General features: G+C 44.6%; 1 protein-coding gene across 1 annotated transcript in view; it reads right to left on the bottom strand.

The window, feature by feature from the left end:
- The window catches only part of LOC141110460 (sialoadhesin-like), a 72,968-nt gene that overhangs the window by 46,311 nt on the left and 10,083 nt on the right, over positions 1-16,574 (bottom strand). Inside the window, exons 3-5 of the mRNA XM_073601814.1 lie at positions 11,392-11,685; positions 8,303-8,563; positions 1,233-1,508 (exon numbers count right to left, since the gene is read on the bottom strand). Of these exons, the coding sequence (XP_073457915.1) occupies positions 1,233-1,508; positions 8,303-8,563; positions 11,392-11,685 (831 nt within the window). The remainder of the gene's footprint in view (positions 1-1,232; positions 1,509-8,302; positions 8,564-11,391; positions 11,686-16,574) is intronic.

Raw genomic sequence — 16,574 nt, 5'->3', positions numbered from 1 at the left:
TTTCGCTCAAAGGCCTGAACTCCTGATCTCAGTACTAGATCTGGTCCTATGACTCAGAAAGTATTACAGCAATGGCCACAGCAGGACAACCAGGCAGCCTATATTTAATAGGAGTCTTTGTATTTCTTACATGGCAGTTATTTTCAGTTAAGCGTGTAGAAAGCAACACATCAGTGCTATGCATGAGCAGCCCCTCCATTTCTTAAAGTGTTTGTTCAGCTCAGGGCTTGAGCTTGGACTTGCAAAAACTCAACTTTGACACAGAACATATTGGCTTCCTGTGTGGGCTGAAGGTACCAGTTTACAAACAGAAGGTTTGTATTGCACCCTAAAGTCCCACTGCAGACACCATGCAAGCAATCCCCCCCCCCCCCCAAAGCCCCCCTTCTGGTAATTTTTTTTGTATACTTACCATTTTCCATCTCTTCTAGATCAATGTTTCTCAACTGTTTCGTTTTTCAGTCAAGGCTCCCTTTTAAATACTGCAGAATCACAAGGCACCCTTTTCTAAAATGTAAAACCTAAACTAATAGCTTTACATATCGTAGAATCATCCACACACGTAGGACAGCCAACATTAGAAGTGATTTATTCTTCCAAAGCAAATACACTTTTGCACACTGGTAATGACTAGTGTTCCAGAGTTTCTCTTCTCCCTCAGCTTCTTTCCTTCACTCAGCTAATGTGACCCCAGGGCTGCCGGAGAGGGGCAGGGAAGGGTAAGGAAGGATGCTGTGCAAGTGCCCGGTGTCCTCCTTATCACTTATGATGTCATTGGTTGTTAGGATGCCCGTGGCTAGAAGGTTGTAATGGTGTACAATGAAAACCTGTAGCTTTCTGTAACTAAAAGTCAGCCTTCATCCACCCACTGGCTTGTAGACATTTTTGGGCAATTTTTAAGTATTTTGTCAAGGCATCCCTGAAGAAATCTATCTCAGGAGACCATGGTTGAAAATGGCTGTTCTAGATAATCATATTCTTCTCCCTACTTTCTCAGTGGTGGGCACCCCTCAGAGGTGCAGCTTGTGACACTCGCTTCATGAATACACTATGAGCTACTTTTTTTATTCTTTTATTTTGTTAACTAGGTGGTGGCCTGTATCATTAAAAAAAGTGCTTTCAGTTGGACTATAAGGCGATTTCTCTGATATAACCATCTCCGTTTATATATTGTTTCATAATGAAAGGTCTACTTTACTTGCTGGCTTATGGAAAGTAGATCTTATACTTACAACGAATGTCCACATTAACCTCTGGTGACCTAGTACGTCCTACAGAATTTTCAGCTTCACAGGTATATTTCCCAGCATCTTCTGCCTTTATAGATTCACTACATTTTTTTATATTCTTTCCGTTCTTGTACCAAGTAATGTTGGTCACGTCTGGGTTGCTGCTGTTGACATCGCATCGAAAGATGACCTTGTCCCCTTCAACAAATATGATCTTGTCTTTTTCAGCAAATGTTGTTCTATTTGGCTCTAGGACTACCCTTGGGTACCTGGGAGCATCTAAAGATAGGTAATAAAAATAATTATTCAAAGGTAAAGAATATATCAACCCAATATTTCATATTCCTAATATTCGGCTGCTGTACCATGTAACCCAGAAACCTGCATAGTGTCCCGCTCAGGCTCTCTGGACAGGGTGTAAGTTCTAAACGTCCGCAGCTGGGAGTGCTGGTTCGGGAGGGAGCTCGTCCCGGCGACTAGAGATAAAGAAAGGTCTCCCTGTAGCCGCACATCCGTACCATCCCTAGGATGAGTGTGTGAGTGGCAACCTCAGCCTGGACTCCAACCGGGCCACTCCTCAAATGCGTTTCGCTGGAAGGCCTGAACTTCTGATCCCAGTACTAGATCCGGGCATATGCATATTATTCAAAGGTAAAGAATATGTAAATCCAACATGTCATATTCCTGATACATGCATGCTGTACCATGTACTTGTAAGAAAAAAGTCTCCTGCTCTCATTGTATTGTTTCCTGAATACACATGGCCCCATATATGGGTCCCACTTGGTACAGCGTATAGCCACAACCTGCCATAGACTTTGACAGGTTGCCTGCAGAGGGGCTGGACGCTGTATCTGTCCTTCCCAGGCACACCAAAATGTTGGGAGGGAAATATTGTTCCTAGATGGCTCCACGTACAAGGAGCCTTAATCAGTGGTGGTGCCAGGTGGGTGCTTGGGTGTGCTGAAGCTCCCCCAAAAAATCTTCAAGCACCCTCATAGCACCCCCAAAATTCCCACAGAAGTATTACAGTAAAGTCACAGGATTTAAAAAAAATTATTTGGTACCTGCTGTGAATCCTGTCTGCAAGAGGCTAGGGACTCTTTTGTAAAGTGGAGGGATACAGCCGAATAAGCCACTAATGATCAGTTAGACCCGGCGGGGGCTGGGTGGTGAGGAGCCTGCATTAGTGGCGGATTGATCCAGTGCTGGTCTCCTGCATTTTCCGGCAAAAGAAGAATTTGAATGGAAGCAGCAGAGAGAGCTGAGCCCTGTGCAGTGCCCCAGGAAACCTGGAGGAAGCCGGTATTCTAAGGAGAGAGGAGGAGAAAAGCTGTGTTTACTTATATGGTGGGGGAGGAGTGAGGGAGGAGAACAGAGCTGCTGAACTTAGTGCATTGCAGTCTGCAGGGCTTACTGAGCCTGTCAGTGTCAAGAGGATAAGAGGGGTGTGTGTGTCACCTGGTGTGTGTGTGTCACATGGTGTGTGTGTCACATGGTGTGCTCCGAGGGGGAAGGCTCAGGAGGAACGAGGCTGATCACTGCTGCAGGCAACTTCCACCCTTTTTTTTTTGTAGATGGACCTCTTAGTAGCCTTTGCATATTTTTTTCCATAATTCAGCATGAAACAACTTCTGCACTTTGTTTCCTGTAATAAAGACCAGCCACTGTTGGTCTATCTGTTATTGCAGGGTGACTGGTCTGGTACCCCCCCCCCCCGCAGCATGTAGTGGGTGTGGCCTGCTGGGTCCCTCCCACAGCTCTGCTGTCTGCACCGGCTATGTACTCTACACAATGGTGATGCCACAGCTGCATTTACAAAGCAATATCTGAGTTTCCAAAAGATTTGGTGCGTTCAACATAAATCTATGACTAGTGAAGAGTTCATTTAAATTAAAGTATTTGTGTCGGGAATTCAGCTTTAAGTTAAAACCCAACTCCAGACTCCCTCCCCCAGTTTAGGTTGTACAGTCTGAAATAAAACAGACTCTGCAGGTGGCGTATCCTGTAATCAGTGGTGTATTTTGGTTTTGTGCTCCCCTAGGCGCACGGGCGTCGCCCCCCCGTCAATGGCCACCCCCCGTGGCGGTGCACAACCTCTCTCCAGCCACCCCTCTAGCACCAATAGATAGATTCATGCATTGGATGAATCTCTCTATGGCCGCCGCTGCCACCCCCTATTCAGGCACCCGGCCCCTTTTCGGGTTCAGGGTGCCTGAATTACAGCGGCGGAGGGGTCTTTTTGAAGAACCTGATTAGAGCCATAGGCTTTAATAGGCGTCAAAAAAGGTGACCTGTGAGTGCCCACACTCAGCTGTGTTAGAAAAGCGAATGAATATTCGCTTTCCTAATACTAAACCGCCTCTCCGCCAATCAGGTGCTCGGATCTGTTACCCGTCACCTGATTGGCTGAAACGACAGGCGCTGTGATTGGACGCCAGGCGTCCAATCAAAGCAGAGGACAAGAAGAGAGGACGGGAGAAAACATCGAGGAGCTGTCCCACTGTGACAGGTAAGTGCAGACGGCGGGCCAAAAGGGGGCATACTGGCAGCATTTGATATGGCATAGTGGCTGCATTTGATGGGGCACAGTGGTGGCAATTGATGGGCACAGTGGGAACAATTGATGGGCACAGTGGTGGCAATTGATGGGCACAGTGGCTGTGTTTGATGGCACAGTGGCGGCAATTCATGGGCACAGTGGCTGCGTTTGGCACAGTGGCGGCAATTAATGGGCACAGTGGCTGCATTTGATGGGCACAGTGGCTGCGTTTGATGGGCACAGTGGCTGCGTTTGATGGGCACAGTGGCGGCAATTCATGGGCACAGTGGCTGCGTTTGGCACAGTGGTGGCAATTAATGGGCACAGTGGCTGCATTTGATGGGCACAGTGGCTGCGTTTGATGGGCACAGTGGCTGCGTTTGATGGGCACAGTGGCTGCGTTTGATGGGCACAGTGGCTGCGTTTGATGGGCACAGTGGCTGCGTTTGATGGGCACAGTGGCTGCATATGATGGGCACAGTGGCTGTGTATGATGGGCACAGTGGCTGCGTTTGATTGTACAGTGAGGCTACAATTGATGGGGTTTTTTTCAGAATTTTTCAGTTTGTTTGCGCCCCCCCAAACATTTTGAGTACCAGCCGCCACTGCATCTGGCCAATTTCAGGATGCCGGGCGCATGAATTCCAATACGGAGGGGGTGTTTAAAATAGGGTGGGCTTGGGGTGCAGAGAATGTGAACGGAGCCCACCCAGGTGTGTTACTACAGCAAATGAATAGTTGTAACACTGATCCTCCTCCCGGCCAATCAGGAAGCGGGTTTTGAGACCTGTCACCCGATTGGCTGAAAGGACAGGCGATCCTATTGGACGCCTAGGAGGAGGGCAGGAGACGCACGGCCGCCAAGATGGAAAAATGGAGGAGAAGCCCGATGCCCGCTGCAGATACCTGTTCCCGCTGCTCGATCCTGATTCCGCTGCCGATGCCCGCTGGCTGATACCCGCCACCTAGCTGAAGTAAGACAGCAAGTAGGCAGGGGGGCAGGGGGGCTTGAGGTGCCGCCGGGAGGGGGAATGCTTGTTTGCCGCTCCCCCAAATAAAACACCAGTCGCCACTGCTTAGGCAAGACTAAAATCAGACACCCCCACCCCAACTGCTTTAAAACTGCGCACGCCTGTGCAACGGCGGCAAATTATGTACATTTTACTATCCATGGGAGATGCTTTAAAAGTCTTTACAAGTTACCACTTTAGATGTACAGAGGAGGTCTAGTGCTAGAATTACTGCCCACGATCATGACGTTCCCGGTTATGTCTCACATATGTGGAACAATTGCTGTTTGCGCGTGTAGGGGACCAACACACACGTTCACCTTTGCAAGTGAGCATGGGAGGATAGGAGCACTTAAAACATTTTTAATTATTACTTTATTTTATATTTTTTTTTTACATTTTTACACTATTGCTTCAATTTTTTTTTATCACTTTTATGGCTGACACAAGGAATGTAAATATCCTCGTGACAGCAATAAGCAGTAAAAAGTACTCTTATGGAGGGATCTTGGGTCTATAAGAATCCCTCCTCTGCACTTAAAAGCATTCAGAACACCAAGATTGGATTTGAATGCTTTCGATTTTTACCGGTGCCGATGGTTCCCGAGTAAACTGGAAGTGATGTCATTGCTTCCAGTTTACCAGAGTGCCACTCTGGTCTCCCAGTGGGGTGATGCTGGCAGCATACCGGTTTAGACGCCACCCCAGGTAAACGCCTTGTTTGTCTTTGCGGTAGATATACGCCCCAACCTGTAATTACTTTTTTTACAGCAGGTCATTCAACAAGGACTCTTGATGGTCTGTCTGATAAGTACCTTTTTATCTGTATATGAAATATGAAAGGGTTAGTCCATACCAAATTGATGCTTCTGTTTTTGGTAGAACCTAGAGGGTGGCAATCTGTTCTACCTCTCAGGGGCTTTACCAATTGCCCAGCTCTACATACATGCTCTGCCCATTATGCCTGTACTGAGTCCCCAGGTCTGTACACCTACTCTACTCGTTATGAGGGGTTCCCTCTATACCTGTGCTGAGTTTCCAGGCCTGTTTACCTGCTGTGTGCATTATAAGGGGTTCCCACTCGTTACATTGGGATTATCTATTTATTTTGTTATATTATGTAATAGGAGAAGCTGGAGTGCACAAATGTGGGTGAGGACACTAAAATTCCTAGGTGGGCAGGAATCAGTGGCATTGGCTGCGGGGGGGCTGACAGTGGCTGAAGCCCCGAGTGGGTCCCCAAAAAGCCCCGGGTCTCAGGTGGGCATGGTTCTATTATTAGCCCTGAGTGCCGCTGCCGAACGGGGACCGATCTGATCCCAAGCAGGTCCCGCCTTCTGGAGCCTCCAGCTCTGATGGACATCCCACTGGTCCAATGCTGGGACCGTGGGACATGACGTCCATCATAGGTGCTGCAGGCTCCAGAAGGCGGGAATTACAATGTGGCCGCTGAGCCACTGTCAGAAGATCCTGACCCCACTCGCCGCTTGGGCGGGTGGCTCTCCTCACCTCATCATGGCTTTCTCTGGAGTCTACTCTACTGTGCGCTGAGCTGCAAAAGGGCACCTGAAGTCTGGTCAGGTATGTCAGTGTATGTCATGTATGTCATGTATGTCATGTAGGTCAGGTAGGTCAGTGTAGGTCAGTGTCAAGTCGGTCAGCACGCGTCAGGTAGGTACTATCCCCCCCACCGGTGCTGGGCTCGGACTTTGGGCTGAAGCCCCTGGTTTTTTTGCCACCTAGCAACTCCCCTGGCAGGAATAAAGGGGATTATTGCAGGAGATCGCACTAATGGAGCCTCCAGGATATGTCAGCAGCCAGGGGCTTATGTGTGAATGGTTGGATGGACCCGAGTCTAAAATATAACACACAAACAATATGAAAGCAAGGAGAAGGTATTTACATTGGACATCAATACGTCTCTTTGATAAGATGCCTCAGAGGTGCAGCTTGTCACACGCTCTTTGTGAATACACTATGAGCTGCTTTTTTTTTTTTATTATTCTGTTAACTAGGTGGTGACCTGGATCATTTAAGTGCTATAAGGTGCTTTTCTCTAGTATGACGATCTTGGTTTACAGCAGGAGTCTCCAAACCTTCTAAACAAAGGGCCAATTTACTGTCCTTCAGACTTCAGGAGGGCTGCACTGCGGCAAGTGGGAGTAGAAAAGGTCCCAACATCAGTAGGGAAAAATAATTCCCCATTGTTAGTTTCAGAGAGTAATAGCACACTATTATTGGTGCAAGTGGGAGGAATTGTGTCCCATCCATGATATCATTGTGCCCCATCGTTGGTGCCATTGGGAGCAAATGTGACTCCTTCATTGGTGTCAGCAGGGGGAATTATGCCCCATTGTTGGTATCAGTGAATGAAATAGTGTCCCAAGGGCCCGGATAAAACCAAGTAAAGTGCCACATCTGGCCCCCGGGCCACAGTTTGGAGACCACTGGTTTACAGTATATACTGTTTGCCAATGACACGCCTACTTTACTTGCTGGCTTATGGAACGTAGATCTTATACTTACAATGAACATCCACATTAACATCCGGTGACATTGTATGTCCTACAGAATTTACAGCTTCACAGGTATATTTCCCAGCATCTTCAGCATTTACAGATTCACTGTATTTTTGAATATGCTTTCCGTTCTCGTGCCATATAATATTGGTCACTTCTGGGTTGCTGCTGTTGACATTGCATCGAAAGATGACTTTGTCTCCTTCAACAAATATGATCTGGTCTTCTTCAAAAAACATGATCTTGTCTTCTTCAGCAAATGCTGTTTGTTCTTTTTAGCTCTAGGACTACCCTTGGGTAACTGGGAGCATCTAAGATATGCTTAAGAAAATATATTCAAAGGTAAAGAATATCACTGGAGCGCTGGGCTGTGGAGGGGGAGGGAGCGGCCAGCTCAGGCTCTCGGCGACTCACTGAGAGGTTGAGCCAGGTGCTGGTCCAGGAATGTGGGTGGCTCCCGACTATATGGTCACGATCTTTTACCGAGCCTGGACCGGCTCTGTGACATCAGCCGGCACTGGGCAGAACAAACTGCACTCCTGTGATTCACAGGAGAAGAACAGCCAAACGAGCTTTGACTGTGCTTCTCCATTAAAAACTGACCACACCAGGCATGAGAGCACAGCGTGTGTGCTATGTGAGGAGGGAGAGGAGGGGTGTCCCTTCCCTCCAATCAGCTCTCAGAGCTCTCCTCACTGAGCTCTGCAGAGTGTAACTTCCTCTCTCCGTCCCTTTTTTTATGATAGCTCAGACAAGCTTTATAAATCCTGTACTTTGAATGGCTGTATAGAAGAGAAAACTGCAGATAAACAGGTACAACATGTGTAGGATCATTTGTTTCATCTCTGTGTATCACCTGAGGCCATTCATTTCACTAAATATGTGTATGGGTTTATAACCATTTTAAACCAAGGGTTTTATATTTATGTTGCTTTTATTATATTAGCATCACTGTTACCATTACATATAAATGACATAAATACAGCTCCGTGTAATACTCACACGTCACATTCAGATCTAGCTGGTCAGACTTTGCTTCTCCCAGCTTGTTACGGGCCAAACACGTGTAAGATCCGGAATTGTCTTCCTTTATATTGTAGATTGTGAACCGATTACTGGTGCGGTTATAGCACTCTGCCCCATCCTTCAACCAGACATAGAGGGAGACCGGGGGGTTTGCTTCAGTAGAACATTCCAGTGTGATGTCCTTTCCTTCTTCTATGGTTTCCCCATATTTCTTAATAACTGGTTTGTGAGGAACATCTGAAAATATTGTAAATTATTACACAAAAAGTTTCAGAACAGGATAGGAGGGCACTACTGATGTCCATAGACTGTAAGTCTGTATTCACATTTAGCGTTTCGAGAATCGTGCCGCGCCACATGCATAGGGCAGTCCATTCATTTCAATGAGTTGCCCAATGCACAACAAACACTGCAAAAGTAGCTCATGCACCTTTTTTGAGCTTCACCCAATTTTTTGCATAAAAAAATACAAGTCTTTTTATGCCACGTTTGGGCTGCCATTAACAAGGAATGGCATTGCAAGCACAACAAGCAATATAAGGAAAAAAGAGAGGACGGACTCCTTTAATAAAACTACCAGAGAGGTTGGTTTATTAAAGGCTCAAATGGCTACAGCAAGTAACCGATTAAAAACAATTTATGGACCTCCTATGCGAGTAACCGCAATAACCAGTGGAGGCTGTGGAAAAGCACAAGACCAACACCAGAGTCAGCGTGTGTTCCACCAGGAGGTGACGTAGTGCAACGTGCGTTCCAGCCTTATGCGTTTTTATCATCAAGTGTGATGTCATCAGAAGCTTCTCTTTTTTCCTACTCATATCGCTGGTGACATCCCGTTTGAAGATACGTCCTACTTTTGACGAGGAGGAGATTGGAGGAATTTGCTTAATAGATCCAAGGAGGTCAGGGAGACCCCACAAGCCCTATAATGATCCTTCCTGTCATAAGGCAAGGGATCTACAACATCTGGTGAGTGTACATCTACACCTAATATTTCACCGTATGATCCATGTAGGAGGAATCTTTTTCATTGGATTATTCTAAAGATTTTTTGGGGAATTTTATTTATTCACAATGTTATTTATACTTTTTATTTAACATTATGCACTTGTTTCGACTGTATTTAATGTTACTTTTTGGGCACTTTTTATAGTCTGGGGTCTGTTTATCTAACAGCCCCCCCCCTTGCTCTATATTACCATTTGTTATTTATTTGTTTGCACTAAGTACATGCAATTCACAATTTAGCTCTTATTTATGTGATCTTAGCACACTGCCCATTTCTATACTGGATTCAGGAAACATAAAGATGACTTAAAAAGGAGCTCCAGCTTCCTTCAGAAAAAATTAAGTCAGCAGCTACAAATACTGTAGCTGCTGACTTTTAATATAAGGACACTTGCCTGTCCTGGAATCCAGCGATGTCGGCACCCCAGCCATTGGCTCCCGGGTGCTCCCACCGCCATTGCTTTTATAGGTAAACTGTAAGTGAAACCTTGCGGCTTCACAGCCGGTTACCTACCGCACCATTGCGAGTGGCCCGGCGGCGGGTGAAGGAGAATGGGAGCCGAAATTCTGGGTGATCTCTCCGCAGCAAGGTCACTCGGAGGTGGGAGCAGGTACCTGTCAAAAACAGGTAACTGCAAACAACCACCCCCCACCGGGCAGCAGGCGGCACTACCCCCCTCCCCCACCAGCTGCCTGCCAGTCGGTCTTACCCCATCTGAGGGCCGGGCAGCGGCTCCAGTGTCCTCTCCTCCAGCATGGCAGCTTCCGCCATGCAAGCCACCGTGCATTTCCTCTCTGCTCCTCCTAGGCATTTAGTAGGATCGTCTGACGTTTTGGCCAATCGGGAAACGGGTCTCATGGCCTGCTTCCTGATTGGCGGGGAGGAGATTTCGTGTTAAAACAGCGAATATTCATTCACTATCATCACACAACAGGGTGGGATTGGGGCGCGGAGCCCACCCTTTTTTTTGAAGTTATTAGAGCCTCTGGCTCTAATCGCGTGCTTTAAAAAACACCCCCCCGCATGTAGATCAGGGGGCCGGATACATGGATGGGGAGCGGTGTCCGTGCGCCCCTAATTGACGGGCCACTACTGCAATACATTACATTACATCACTTCCGAACTTGTATTTTGTATTTCTTGACTGGCCTGCACAGAGCCCTGACCTTAACCTGATAGAACACCTTTGGGATGAATTAGAGTGGAGACTGCGAGCCAGGCCTTCTCATCCAACATCAGTGCCTGACCTCACAAATGCGCTTCTGGAAGAATGGTCAAACATTCCCATAGACACACTCCTAAACCTTGTGTACGGCCTTCCCAGAAGAGTTGAAGCTGTTATAGCTGCAAAGGGTGGGCCATCTCAATATTGAACTCTACGGACTAAGACTGGAATGCCCTTAAAGTTCATGTGCGTGTAAAGGCAAGCGTCCCAATACTTTTGGCAATATAGTGTGTGTGTGTGTATATATACAGTGGGGATGGAAAGTATTCAGATCCCCTTACATTTTTTACTCTTTGTTATATTGCAACCATTTGCTAAAATCATTTAAGTTCATTTTTTTTCCTCATTAACCACTTCAGCCCCAGAAGAATTTACCCCCTTCTTGACCAAAGCACTTTTTGCGATTCAGCACTGCGTCGCTTTAACTGACAATTGCGCGGTCGTGCGACATGGCTTCCAAACAAAATTGAGGTCCTTTTTTTCCCACAAGTAGAGCTTTCTTTTGGTGGTATTTGATCACCTCTGTGCTTTTTATTCTTTGCGCTATAAACAAAAAAAGAGCCACAATTTTGAAAAAAAGCATTATTTTTTACTTTTTGCTATAATAAATATCCCCAAAAATATATTAAAAAAAAATTTTTCCTCAGTTTCGGCCGATACATATTATTCTACAAAAGAAAAGGAAAAAAAAAGGATGACATTTTGTGGAAAAATATGGTGGAATAAAGTGTTATTTTGGCGGGCTGTATAAATAGGTACCATAGCATGTTGGTCTGCCCTTAACATTTTTACATCTCAATCATTACAACACAAACACATAGATAGACTTACACATGACATTGAGCTGGACTGTTGTATTATCAGCTTTTCCATCATCTCCATTAAGAACACATGTGATGTTCTTCTTATTGTCTCGCCACGATGGTTGGAACATCAAGGTGCTCGTGGTTCGTACTTCACTAATGTCACTTCTGATATCTATTGTGCTGGTACCGTTTACGTCTTCAATCCAATGAAGACTAATGTTGTTCAAAGGACAGTAATAACTTATTGAACAAGTTAAAGTAACATTTTCGGACTCTCTTATTTCTGGCAGAGGGTTGATTTTTAAGGTTGTCCCAATATCTGAGAAAAATAACAAGATTAAAGTGACTGTAAACCCTCACCTTGGATAAGAACCCATTCAGTTTAAAATAGAAAAGAAAGGCAGAACAGGATACTTTCTTATATAAGTACAGGTGCATCTAAAAAAAATTAGAATATCATCAAAAAGTTCATTTATTTCAGTAAGTCAATTCAAAAACTGAAACATCTATATTCTATAGATTCATCACACATAGAGTGATATATTTCAAGCATTTTTTTTCTTTTAATTTTGATGATTAGGTCCTACAGCTAGTGAAAACCCAAAATTCAGTATCTCAGAAAATTTGAATATTGCGAAAAAGTTGAATATTGTAGACTCACGGTGTGACACTCGAATGCACTAATTAACTCAAAACACATGTAAAGTTTTCCCCAGCCTTAAAATGGTCTCTCAGTCTGATTCAGTAGGATTTTGTCAGAAACCATGAATCAGGCAGAGACAGAAGTACAGTTAAATCACACTTGTTTAATAATAATAAACAAAAGGTAAACAGCGTAAACATAGTCAAAACATAGCCAGAGTTCAGGAACTGGAACGGATAGTCAGACAAGCCAAAACGTCAGGGAGCCAGAAGGAATGTCAGCCAAGCAAGTCTTTAACAGGAACACAGGAGCGTGTCTCTGCAGATGTGACCAAGTGAAGGCAGAGATCATCTGGACCGGACGGCTTAAGTAGGCCGGGCCGACGAGCAGGATCATCAACAGGTGAGTCACTGTGGAGTGATAGGAGCTGGCAATTAGCCGACAGCAGAGCGGCAAGCTCAGAAAAGGAAGGGCTGGGCCCAGCCCTGACAGATACACAACCTTGGGGAAGACTGCTGACTTGACAGTTGTCCAGAAGACCATGATTGACACAATCCATAATGAGGGTAAGTCACAAAAGGTCATTGCTAAAGAAGCTGGCTGAGTGCTGTATCCAAGCATATTAAAGGGTTTGTTAACCCATTTATATAAGACTATGCCAGCCCCTCTATTAGAGGCTGGCATAGCACACTGTATGTAAGTAGTTTTCAAAAACAAGCGTTGTAAATACCTAATTTGAGCTGTTTTCAGGCTGGTCATGTGACTTTGTGACTGCTTTACAGCTCCGATACAGGGCTTCTGTGGAGGAGACGCCCGGCCACATGATCTCCCCGCCTGATGTCAGAGGGAGATTACGGCCCCTCCCTCAGAAGCAATCCATTGGAGCTGTAAAGCGTCCGTGATTGATGTGACCGGCCTGCAGACAGGTCAAATTTGGTATTTACAACGCTCGTTTTTGAAAACTACTTACATAATGTGCTATGCCAGCCTCTAATAGAAAGGCTGGCTCGGGGCCGGGCCGGAGACAGACACAGAGAGGGAGATGACAGGCAGGAAGGAGAGGCTGAGGTGGGGAGAGAGGAGAGCTGAGAGGACAGATACGTATAATGCAGGGATGTACTTTGACCACGGTGATCAGGGCTAGGCAGCCTTAAATTTCTGTGGTCAGCGCAGAGAGGGCATAAAGAAAGTGGCAGGTTCAGGGTTTTTTTTTACAGTTTAGAGGGGGGCAGATTACACAGCACAAGCACTGTGCTGTGTAATCTGCTTTAAGGGACCAGGATCTGTATATATATATTTTTTTTGGGTTAACAAACACTTTAATGAAAAGTTGAGTTGAAGGAAAAAGTGTGGTAGAAAAAGGTGCATAATCAACAGGGATAACCACAGCCTTGAGAGGATTGTGAAGCAAAGGCCATTCAAGAATTTGGGGGAGATTCACAAGGAGAGGACTACAGCTGGTGTTAGTGCTTCAAGAGCCGCCACACACAGACATATCCAGGACATGGGCTACAACTGTCCTTGTGTCAAGTCACTCCTGAACCAGAGACGACATCAGAAGTGTCTTACCCAGGCTAGGGAGAAAAAGGAGAGGACTGTTGCTCAGTGGTCCAAAATCCTCTTTTCCGATGAAAGTAAATTTTGCATTTCATTTGGAAATGAAGGTCCCAGAGTCTGAAGGAAGAGTGGAGAGGCACAGAATACAAGTTGCATGAGGTCTAGTGTGAAGTTTCCACAGTCAGTGATGATTTGGGGAGCCATGTTATCTGCTGGTCTTGGTCCGCTGTGTTTTATCAAGTCCAAAGTCAGCACAGCCCTCTACCAGGAAAGTTTGGAGCACTTCATGCTTCCTTCTGCTGACCAGCTTTATGGAGATGGAGATTTCATTTTCCAGCAGGACTAGGCACCTGCCCACACTGCCAAAAGTACCAATACCTGGTTTAATGATCATGGTATCACTGTGCTTAATTGAGCAAACTCGCCTGACCTAAACCCCCTAGAGAATCTGTGGGGTATTGTCAAGAGGAAGATGAGAGACACCAGACCCAACAATGCAGATGAGCTGAAGGCCACTATCAAAGCAACCTGGGCTTCCATAACACCTCAGTAGTACCACAGGCTAATCACCTCCTTGCCACGCCGCATTGGTGCAGTAATTCATGCAAAAGGAGCCCCGACCAAGTATAGCGTGCATACTATACTGTACATGGACATACTTTTCAGTAAGCCAACATTTCTGTATTAAAAATCTTTTTTTCATTGGTCTTATGTAATATTCTAATTTTCTGAGATACTAAATTTTGGGTTTTCACTAGCTGTAAGCCATAATCCTCAAAATTAAAAGAAAGAAATGCTTGAAACATATCACTCTGTGTAATGCATCTATATAAAATATGACTTTCACTTTTTGAATTGAATTACTAAAATATCAGGAATATGAAAGGTTGGGTTTACATATTCTTTAAAGTTGTAAAGTGTTAAGTTTTTTTTATCTTTAATTCATTCTATGCATTAACCACTTGAGCCCCGGACCATTATGCTGCCTAAGGACCAGAGGTCTTTTTCCAATTTGGCACTGCGTCGCTTTAACTGCTAATTGCGCGGTCATGCAATGCTGTACCCAAACGAAATTTGCGTCCTTTTCTTCCCACAAATAGAGCTTTCTTTTGATGGTATTTGATCACCTCTGCGGTTTTTATTTTTTGCGCTATAAACGGAAAAAGACCGAAAATTTTGAAAAAAAATGATATTTTCTACTTTTTGTTATAAAAAAAATCCAATAAACTCAATTTTAGTCATACATTTAGGCCAAAATGTATTCGGCCACATGTCTTTGGTAAAAAAAATGTCAATAAGCGTATATTTATTGGTTTGCGCAAAAGTTATAGCGTCTTCAAACTAGGGTACATTTTCTGGAATTTACACAGCTTTTAGTTTATGACTGCCTATGTCATTTCTTGAGGTGCTAAAATGGCAGGGCAGTACAAACCCCCCCCAAATGACCCCATTTTGGAAAGTAGACACCCCAAGGAAATTGCTGAGAGGCATGTTGAACCCATTGAATATTTATTTTTTTTGTCCCAAGTGATTGAAAAATGACAAAAAAAAAAAAATATTTACAAAAAGTTGTCACTAAATGATATATTGCTCACACAGGCCATGGGCATATGTGGAATTGCACCCCAAAATACATTTAGCTGCTTCTCCTGAGTATGGGGATACCACATGTGTGGGACTTTTTGGGAGCCTAGCCGCGTACGGGACCCCGAAAACCAATCACTGCCTTCAGGATTTCTAAGGGTGAAAATTTCTGATTTCACTCTTTACTGCCTATCACAGTTTCGGAGGCCATGGAATGCCCAGGTGGCATAAAACCCCCCCAAATGACCCCATTTTGGAAAGTAGACACCCCAAGCTATTTGCTGAGAGGCATGGTGAGTATTTTGCAGCTCTCATTTGTTTTTGAAAATGAAGAAAGACAAGAAAAAAAATTTTTTTTTTTCTTTTTTCAATTTTCAAAACTTTGTGACAAAAAGTGAGGTCTGCAAAATACTCACTATACCTCTCAGCAAATAGCTTGGGGTGTCTACTTTCCAAAATGGGGTCATTTTGGGGGGTTTTGTGCCACCTGGGCATTCCATGGCCTCCGAAACTGTGATAGGCAGTGAAGAGTGAAATCAAAAATTCACGCCCTTTGAAAGCCTGAAGGCGGTGCTTGGTTTTCGGGGTCCCGTACGCGGCTAGGCTCCCAAAAAGTCTCACACATGTGGTATCCCCGTACTCAGGAGAAGCAGCAGAATGTATTTTGGGGTGTAATTTCACATATTCCCATGGCATGTTTGAGCAATATATCATTTAGTGACAACTTTGTGCAAAAAAAAAAAAAAAAAAAAAAATTTGTCTCTTTCCCGCAACTTGTGTCACAATATAAAATATTCCATGGACTCGACATGCCTCTCAGCAAATAGCTTGGGGTGTCTACTTTCCAAAATGGGGTCATTTGGGGGGGTTTTGAACTGTCCTGGCATTTTATGCACAACATTTAGAAGCTTATGTCACACATCACCCACTCTTCTAACCACTTGAAGACAAAGCCCTTTCTGACACTTATTGTTTACATGAAAAAGTTTTTTTTTTTTGCAAAAAAATTACTTTGAACCCCCAAACATTATATATTTTTTTTAAAGCAAATGCCCTACAGATTAAAATGGTGGGTGTTTCATTTTTTTTTTTCACACAGTAATTGCGCAGCGATTTTTCAAACGCATTTTTTGGGGAAAAAACACACTTTTTTAAATTTTAATGCACTAAAACACACTATATTGCCCAAATGTTTGATGAAATAAAAAAGATGATCTTAGGCCGAGTACATGGATACCAAACATGACATGCTTTAAAATTGCGCACAAACGTGCAGTGGCAACAAAATAAATACATGTTTAAAAGCCTTCAAAAGCCTTTACAGGTTACCACTTTAGATTTACAGAGGAGGTCTGCTGCTAAAATTACTGCCCTCGATCTGGCCTTCGCTGTGATACCTCACATGCATGGTGCAATTGCTGTTT

The sequence above is a fragment of the Aquarana catesbeiana genome, linkage group LG10 (genome assembly GCF_042186555.1).
Source record: "Aquarana catesbeiana isolate 2022-GZ linkage group LG10, ASM4218655v1, whole genome shotgun sequence".
Taxonomy (NCBI): Eukaryota; Metazoa; Chordata; class Amphibia; order Anura; family Ranidae; genus Aquarana; species Aquarana catesbeiana.
This window is presented reverse-complemented; position numbering and strand designations above follow the sequence as displayed.